Here is a 9,843-nt window from a genome sequence, read left to right as displayed (position 1 = left end):
TGTATGTATAGCACAAAATTCTATCAGTTCTGTTAACATTCTTAAAGACAACTACGTATTCATACACTCAAAATATAAGAACAAAGTGCCCAATAATTAAAGCCTTTATTTTGCTCCATAGTCGCGGGTAGATAGTGTATATATATAATAACTGAGTTCGAGAGTACAGTAGTAAGTATATATGATTAGGGTATATATAGTAGTGCAATAATGTATAATATATATATATTAAAAAAGTATATACATTATATATATATATATATATATATATATATATATATATATATATATATATGTATGTATATATATATATATATATATATATATGTATTGTATATATATATATATATATATATATATATATAATAGATACAAATACATATATACATTATATATATATATATATATATATATATATATATATATATATATAAACACTGAAAAGAGAATGTTTGTTTTGATGGTTTATCGACCTGTAGCATCAAAAGTTCAATGTGTGTTTAATGAAGTATGTATGAACTAATGTAACTGGCTTCCTGGATAGTGCTATTGTATGTAAGGTAAAGTGCTAAACGTAAAACACGGGAATCAGTCAGGAATTATTTATTACCATCCCCCTCCCCCCACCAAAAGATCTATCTACTCCCTGCACGCAGTCACGTGATTCCCATCCGGAAATGCAAATCAATGGTCACGCCTAAATACGAAAAGGGAAGCCAGGCTCGAGCAAACGCTCGTCAGCTGTCAGGAAGTTAGCGTTCACCACTGAGTTCTATCTTCTTGTATCTGCATTCCCTTGCGGGCTGCCCAAGAGCAAGGGCCCGTGCCAGCACAAGACTGCCTTAATCTAATGCGAACGAACCTCTGCATTCCTTTGGTAAAGGATGCAGAGAAGAGTGTCCCACCGCAAAATGGTAATGCTGTTGCTCATCCTATTTGCTGTTGAAGTTGGCGGACAAGTGATGAAGAGGAGAGAAACTTATTACAATTTTCCAGTCTACTTTAATGCTAAAATTGGATCAGATCATCACTTTGATGTGCTTCCTAGCAAATCTCTTTCGAGCAATGAACGAAAAAGGCTATTTCTGCAGCGAGCCGAGACGAAAGTATTCCCCACAGTTGCAGATTTCAGCCGAACTGGACTGCAGGAGTATTCGGAAGAAATTTATGATGCTGGCGTTTTACCTGAAGAAAGTAACGGCCGGAGAAAAACTGAAGATTTCAGATATATCGGGTCTAAGGTGAGTAAGGTAGCTGGAGTCTAGTAAACCATGATGCGCTACCTTTGTTTTTTTCTCTCTTTTTTTTTTTAATGTGCATTTTAGTAGGATAGGTTTCACATTCATAACATGAAAGTTTTTAAGTGCCTATAGAACTTTCTTTTAAAAAATGGGAACATTTTGAGGATATCAAAGTGTCAAGTTTTCTCTTCATGTACTCGATATTGTTTACAGAAATTTTACCCTTGCTAAGGATCCAGTTTCCGCTTATAATAATTGAATTATTTGTAGATTTTTTCAGAATTCTTTCGAATTCGTAACTTGCAACATCAGGGGAAATTGACAAATCTTCCATGCGTTCTCCATAAAATTAAAAAAAAAAAAAAAAAAAAAAAAAAAGAATTTAGTGAACTCATTGATTCCTCACAGTCAGAAGAGATTGTTTGCCTAAAGTCAGTCGTCTTACCTCCATTATTCAGTTTAATTTGATAACGCTGAAAAACGGATCGTAGTATTCGTGGGACTCGGTAACTTTCCTTGCATAGCTGTTTTTGCAATTGTCCGATCAGTGTGATGAAGCAGAAATAAATATATTTTTATTATTTGTATTTATCAACGATAAAAATGTAATTTTTCCACATTGAATAAAAATTATTATTATTATTATTATTATTATTATTATTATTATTATTATTATTATTATTATTATATTATTGTTTTTTTTTTTTTTTTTTTTTTTTTTTTTTTTTTTTTTTTTTTTGTTTTTTTTTTTTTTTTTTTTTTTTTTTTTTTTTTTTTTTTTTTTTTTTTTTTTGCTCTATCACAGTCCTCCAATTCGACTGTGTGGTATTTATAGTGTGGGGTTCCGGGTTGCATCCTGCCTCCTTAGGAGTCCTCACTCTTCTTACTATGTGCGCCGTTTCTAGGATCACACTCTTCTGCATGAGTCCTGGAGCTACTTCAGCCTCTAGTTTTTCTAGATTCCTTTTCAGGGTATCTTGGATCGTGCCTAGTGCTCCTATGATTATGGGTACGATTTCCACTGGCATATCCCATATCCTTCTTATTTCTATTTTCAGATCTTGATACTTTATCCAGTTTTTCCCTCTCTTTCTCTCACTCGGTGTCCCCATGTATTGCGACATCAATGAGTGATACTTTCTTCTTGACTTTGTCAATCAACGTCACGTCTGGTCTGTTTGCACGTATCACCCTATCCGTTCTGATACCATAGTCCAGAGGATCTTTGCCTGATCGTTTTCTATCACTCCTTCGGGTTGGTGCTCATACCAAACTTATACTGCAAGGTAACTGATGTTTCTTGCACAAGGGTCCAGTGGAGGGCTTTTGCCCACTGAATCATGCCTCTTTTTGTACTGGTTCTGTGCAAGTGCCGGGCGGCATTGCTTCTTGCTATGTGGTTTATGGTTTCATTTTTCGTATTGCACTTCCTACATATGGGAGAGATGTTATTTCCGTCTATCGTACTTTGAACATATTCTGGTTCTTAGGGCCTGATCTTGTGCCGCTGTTATCATTCCTTCAGTTTCCTTCTTTAGCTCTCCCCTCTGTACCATTGCCAATTGTCATCGCTGGCTAGTTCTTTAGTCTGTCTCATGTATTGTCCGTGCATTGGTTTGTTGTGCCAGTCCTCTGTTCTTTTCTGTCTTTCTCCTGTCTCTGTATATTCTGGGTCTTCGTCTACTTTATTAGTCCTTCTTCCCATGCACTCTTTAGCCACTCGTCTTCACTGGTTTTCAGATATTGCCCCAGTGCTCTGTTTTCGATGTTGACGCAGTCCTCTATACTTAGTAGTCCTCTCCCTCCTTCCTTTCGTGTTTATGTATAGTCTGTCCGTATTTGCTCTTGGGTGTAGTGCTTTGTGTATTGTCATATGTTTCCTGGTTTTTCTGATCTATGCTGTGGAGTTCTGCCTTGGTCCATTCCACTATTCCTGCGCTGTATCTGATTACTGGCACTGCCCATGTTTTATGGCTTTTATTCATATTCCCGCGTTGAGTTTTGACTTGAGTATCGCCTTGAGTCTCTGCATATATTCTTTCCTGATCGTGTCCTTCATCTCTTGGTGTTTTATATCTCCTCCTTCCATTATTCCCAGGTATTTGTATCCTGTCTCATCTATGTGTTTGATGTTGCTCCCATCTTGGTAGCTTTTATCCCTTCAGTTCTCGTTACTTTGCCTTTTTTGTATGTTGACTAAGGCACATTTTTTCTATTCCAAACTCCATCCTGATGTCCCCAGATACAATCCTTACAGTCTGGATTAGGGTATCTATTTCCTTGATGCTCTTACCATACAGCTTGATGTCGTCCATGAACATCAGATGGTTGATTCTGTTGCCTCTTTTCTTGAGTTGGTACCCGGCATCCATCTTCTGTAGTACTTTGTCATGGGAATCATGGCTACTACGAAGAGTAGTGGGGACAGTGAGTCTCCTGGAAGATCCCTCTCTTGATATTAACCTCTGCTAGTCTTATTCCAGAGCTTGTAAGTATTGTATTCAGTTGCGCATTGTATTTTTTGAGGAAGCTGATGGTATTTTCCTCTGCCCCATATATTTTCAGGCATTCTATTAGCCATGTGTGTGGTATCATGTCGAAGGCTTTCTTATAGTCTATCCATGCCATGCTTAGGTTGGTTTTCCTTCTCCTACTGTTCTTCATTACCATTTTGTCTATCAGGAGCTGGTCTTTTGTGCCCCTACACTTCCTTCTGCAGCCTTTCTGTTGGTGGGGGATGGTGTTTGTCTCCTCTAGGTAGTTGTATAGCCTTTCACTGATGATACCTGTTAGTAACTTCCACATTATTGGTAGGCAGGTGATAGGCCTGTAGTTACTGGCTATATTTCCCTTTACTATTGTCTTTTTGTACTAAGGATGTTCTTCCTGTGGTCATCCATTTGGGTGCTTGGTGATTTGAGATACAATGCTGGAGTTGTTGCTTATTCGTGGGTGTAGGGCCTTGAAGTTTTTGAGCCAGTATCCATGGACTTCATCAGGACCTGGGGCTTTCCAGTTTTTGGCATTTTCTTTAGTTGGTGTCTGACTGTGTCTGTCGTGATCTCTGTGAATCTTTGTTTTATCTCCCTGTTTCTTCTTCCTTGACTTCCTGGAGCCATGTTGCATGTTTGTGTGTGATACCGGATTGCTCCATATGTTTTCCCAGAGTCTCTTACTTGGTTCGGCTTCAGGAATTTTTGGGTGGTTGTCTTCCCCTCTTAGTTGGCTGTATAGTCTTTTCTGGTTGGTTCCGTATAGTTTGTTCTGTTGGTATCCCTTATTCCTGTTCATGTACCGTTGGATCTTATGTGCTTTGGCCTTAAGCCTCTGTTTTACATCTTCTATTGTTTTGTTTGTTTTAGTCCCCATCTCTTGTACTTTGTATTTCTCGTGAGTTCCTCCCTTGTTTTCTTGCTTCTTAGCCTTTTTTTCTGCCATCTCTTTCAGTTTACTCAAGTCAGATCTCATCACCATGATTTGCTTTTCCAGGCGCCTTTTCCAAGGAGGTTGCTGTTTTGGTTTCTGTTGGGTTGGTTGTGCTGGTGGTGTTGGTGTTCGAATCCCCATCAGTTCTGCTACTAATCTTGCTCCTGCATATGCCAAGTTATTTGTTTCTGTGATACTGGTGGTGTGTATTATGCCCATTATTTCATTATTATTATTATTATTATTATTATTATTATTATTATTATTATTATTTAAAAAATATTCATAGTAGCATGAATCTAGAAATGGAGACTGAAAAGGAGAATCGTACAGTTTCCCGAAAGCTTTCTGTGCAAATTTATCTTTAAATATATGTACATATACATAACTGGATTTTTTTCCTCCATCCATTCATTATTAATTATTATTGTTATTATTATTGTTGTTATTATTATTGTTGTTATTATTATTATTATTATTATTATTATTATTATTATTAGTTATTATTATTATTAGTTATTATTATTATTATTATTATTATTATTATTGTAGCTAAAATGTTCATAATACAGTGATTGTTATTTATTACAATCCGCAATTACACAAATTCATTGAATTAATGGTCAAATTTAAAACTAAAAGTTTAAAGTTTTTAACTTTAAGCAGTAATACAGTTTACTGATTTAATTATGGATGTTTAATGAACAATATTATTATTATTAGTATTATTATTACTATTATCACTAAACTTTAGGAATCTGTTAAAAAAACATGTGCGCTTATCTCCACATTCTGGAACAACTCTCCCACCTTTCGTGTTCTCTCTCCTACAAGAAGTTGAATTCCCTACGCGCACAGCAGAGCACGGAACGTAAGGATCCCTCCACAGCGGCAGTGATGAGCGTCCTTTCTTCTCTCAATCTCCTGCAGGAGAGCTGTTCCTTTACCATCTTCGCAGAACAAGGCGCAGACGACGCTGCCGGCAGGATGTGGCACGCCCTGCGATATAAACCTGTCAAGGTAAAGAAGGCAGGGTGACAGGCAGACAAAGATTTTGTCCCGTGTACTGTGTGACATTTTCTATTTCCACATATTAAGCCACGCATTTCGTGCAGTAGCCAGTTCACTAAAACTCGGGAACAACTGACACTCAAAGGAAATTATGAGTGATAAGTGCTTCTTCTTCTACTTGGATGTAAGCTAGTTCCGAAGCATCGTGAACTGAAAATTTATGGACATTAGTGGCTTAATACATATGAATGTGTGCGCGTGTGTTTTCTAGGCAATTCTTAATATTGCGGAATATCTTTATACACTTGAGTACGACACATTCTCGTACTCACACGCATATCTATATATGTGTGTGCATTAGTTGTAAATAGAACATTATGTCGTCCCTTTTTATACATATATTTTTGCAAATTGAACAGGAGTTAAATGGGCACGTTTTCAAACATGCTTGTTCAGCTAAAAAGGGAAATAGGAAAGTAGTTAGAAAGCTAACTAAAGTAAAATCGTAAACATTCTAAAATGAACAATAAAAGTGGTATGAAGGGCAGTTCCAATGTCATGACTGAGTTGCCTATCAAATAAGAACTCTGTTAACTAGCATTATTTTTTGGGGACTGTTTCTTAATTTTTAAAAAGCAATAAAACCTTTTTCTGGATTCTCTGAGCTGTTTCAGGATAGAATAGTTTGGGTAGCCCAGTTAAAAAAAAAACTTGCAAATATTTCTGATCTCAATGTCTATAAATACACTGTCGCAGATTATGAAAAGCCCTGTAAAGGACGTTACTTATTACATTGCGTTTGACCTGTTTTGAGTGGAAGGAAATGTTATGTTTATGTTTGTACCTGCTTTGGTATTTTTGCGATGAACGCTGAAACGAAAATCGGTATTTAGCTGTTGAACCATTATATCTAAACAGCATAATTATAGTGCTCTATGTCAGTCGTAAATTTGATATTGAGTACGATTTTATTTTTATTTTTTTTTTTTTTTTGTCCCGAAAGTGCTCAGCCATGCCAAAATAAGAAAAAAATGAAAAATGACCAAGATCCAAAAAAGATGATGTCACCTTTTTTTGTAATTTTGCTTGTTTTTTACCGAAAGCGCCCAACCATGCCCTTGTTTTTCTGAAAAAATTACCAAGATCCAGAAAAAGATCATAGTCACTATATAAAAAATGTATTGCTTTTCTGAAAAGTCCAAAAAGATTATATTCACAGAAACTCTTCACATGAGAGGCGAATCTTCCATAACTACTTATGAATCGTCCTTTTGGCGACTTGAATTGTTCTTACGATGTTTTGCTCTTTTGCTTTATTTTATTTTGCGCATTGACTATATTGATACTCTATTTTATAGAAGACAGCCCGTGACGGACAACACGCGAAAGCTCTTTTTATAATTAGTTACAAATATGCAAATATTAATATGGATCTCTCTCTCTCTCTCTCTCTCTCTCTTCGTCGTCTCTCTCTCTCTCTCTCTCTCTCTCTCTCTCTCTCTCTCTCATATATATATTATATATATGTATATCTATATATAGATATATATAAATATATATATATATATCACATTTTGTTGTATACTTACACTAGCACATTCTTTTTAAAAACAAGAGCTTGCCTACCTCAAAAAATATAACTTTGATGTTGACAAGAGGAACTTCAATGTATCTGATTTCAAGTGACATTTCTGTCTACAGAATGAAAGCGCATCACTTAATCCAATGCCTGCAGTTTATACTGAGCAAGTTTCCTTAGTTAATCAACAGCATAATGAACATCAAGACAATTAACTGTTTCGACCGTTTAGTAGAAAAATACAGTAGTTCTCGTAATGCTGACATTGGAACATAATAAATAAAATCTTGTTTTAGGTTATGGGGAAAAAATAAATTTACTTTCACGAAGGCAATAAGTAAATACAGTATCCTTGTTGTAATTAACAAGAGCCAATACATTTCAGTAATTACTTCACTACCTTTCCAGGTATATGACCTGCAGACGGAAGTCCTCATGAGAAAAGATACTTGGGCTCGAACCATATGCGACTGCTACCTGCTTTTTCTGAACAAGTTCGAAGACTTCAGACACCATGCAGCTGCCAGTCACTATCACCACTCCATCCACGATCCCCAACCATTGTCTTTGTGGAACTACCATGCCTATCATTTTGTTATTTTGCCCGCTCACCACGCAAACATGTCCCTTTGGCCGCAGGATATCTTGTCCCTCTACAACTTCCAAAAGACTGCGAGAGTGGTGGTCCTTCAGCCTGAGGATGACATTGTGCTGGTTTGGTCACATCAGCTCTATAGACAAGGTTCGGGATTGAGATACCTCGGTTTTTGGAAAAGAGGAATATTTTATGGTCGTTTTCAACAGCTTTTTGAGAAGGAGCTGGGAGATTTCCAGGGCGCTCCTCTTCGGGTTGCAGCATTTGACCACCCTCCCAGCGTCGTCTATGCTTATGACGACCATCACAACATCATTAGTCGCATGGGCGTCGATATGCAAATTGTGCAGAGTATTGCCAAGGCCATGAATTTTACCCCCGAATTTCTCGAAGTCCCTCACGACGAGCTCTGGGGTTACGAACTTCCAAACGGCACGTGGACGGGTCTGGTCGGGAAAGTTTTCTATGAGCACGCAGATATCGGTGCCTGCAACGTATTCCTCGAGTTGCATCGCTGGAAAGTGGTCGATTACTCTGCTCCCTATAATTTTGAGCGCGGTTGCTTCGTCGCTCCTTCGCCGAAACCTTTGCAGAATTGGAAATCTCCCGTCTTGCCCTTTGCCTGGGATACCTGGACTTCCATCGCCGTGTTCCTGCTGGCTGGAGGTTTCCTCTCATACCTGATCGCCACTCTAAGCACGAACCCAGAACCCCGGGAGTTTCTCAGTCTTTCCTACGACTACCTTTATATTTTGGCTAATTTGACGATGCGATCTGGCTACGCTGTTCCATTGCACACCCCGCTCCAAATCTACATTGGGTTCGTCGGGATACTCGGACTCATTGTATCTACCGCTTATTCTGCCAACCTCGTAGCTTTTTTGTCGGTCACCCAAATGTCAGCACCTATTGACACGATGAAGGAGTTATCGGCCAGCGGACTTAGGATCGGGGGAGTAGCCTTTTGGAAAACCCAGTTCGCTGCTTCCATTGACCCCGTTGTCCAAAATTTCGTGAACATCTTGGAAAGCGACGTGGATTTTGGCTCACTCTTTGATCGCGTGGAAGCGGGCGAGTTTGCGCTGATTGAAAACAAGCAGTATCTAGAACTGCAAGCCGGAGCTCGATACAATACGGCAGCAGAACTACCATTCGCATCGTAGGGGAGTGTCTCCTGCCCTACAGTATAGGCCTAGCCTACCAGAAGAATTCTCCCCTGAAACAGGTCTTCGACGGGGCCATCTTGCGACTGTTAGAGTCTGGAGTGGTAAGTAAGTGGCAAAAGGAGGTCGTGGATTACTTTAGGCAGCAGTACAAGGAGAAAAGACAACAGAAAGCAGTAGCTGTGTTGAGTGAAAACAGGCCCTTAACACTGGAACAGCTTCAAGGGGTATTTTACGTTCTGGGTATAGGATGCTTTTTATCGGCACTGCTCATGCTGGCTGAAGTCTTGGCTTTGCTTTAGATGCTGCCTGCCTACAGGATAATGGGATAATAATTACGTTAATAATTACCTTCACCAAAACGTTATGTGAGTTAAATCTGTATATTGACCGTGTTAAAACAAATCAACATCATGTTTGACAGTTTATTTGCCTTATTATTAAAGTAGCATGCAAATATTTGCTTTTAATTAAGAGTCCTGCGAGATTAACAAATTTCTTTGTGTATACGTATATACCTATGCAATGTGTCATGTTCTCTTTTATAATGGGACAAATAATGCTTCGATAACACTATTTATTTTGAATTCTGAGAGGGGAAACAGATGAAAACATTTAGTTTTCTATTTTGAGGTCCAAAACGTGATTTCAATTGCTGCTCAATCATTTTTGTGCTCATTTCCAAAGACTTGACTAACGCATTGGGCTTGAGCAAGGAGCTACTATTCTGTGCGCTAAGGAAGGCTTCGTTTTTATTCTTTTGGTCAATCTATCGAAACACCTCTTATCGTCGCTAGTATCTTTTATTTGTATAAATATTTGTTTTGT

The 9,843-nt window shown here is 38.0% G+C and overlaps 1 protein-coding gene across 1 annotated transcript; it reads left to right on the top strand.

Annotated features, from left to right (window-relative positions):
• The first annotated feature begins 527 nt into the window (after window positions 1–527).
• On the top strand, window positions 528–9,466 carry LOC135223285 (glutamate receptor ionotropic, delta-2-like). The gene is given in 4 exon segments (XM_064261758.1): window positions 528–1,241; window positions 5,502–5,687; window positions 7,666–8,980; window positions 8,983–9,466. Coding segments are annotated over 4 exon segments (2,193 nt in total). The 5' UTR covers window positions 528–884; the 3' UTR covers window positions 9,318–9,466.
• Window positions 9,467–9,843: the final 377 nt, after the last annotated feature.

The sequence above is a fragment of the Macrobrachium nipponense genome, chromosome 8 (assembly GCF_015104395.2).
Source record: "Macrobrachium nipponense isolate FS-2020 chromosome 8, ASM1510439v2, whole genome shotgun sequence".
NCBI lineage: Eukaryota > Metazoa > Arthropoda > Malacostraca > Decapoda > Palaemonidae > Macrobrachium > Macrobrachium nipponense.
This window is presented reverse-complemented; position numbering and strand designations above follow the sequence as displayed.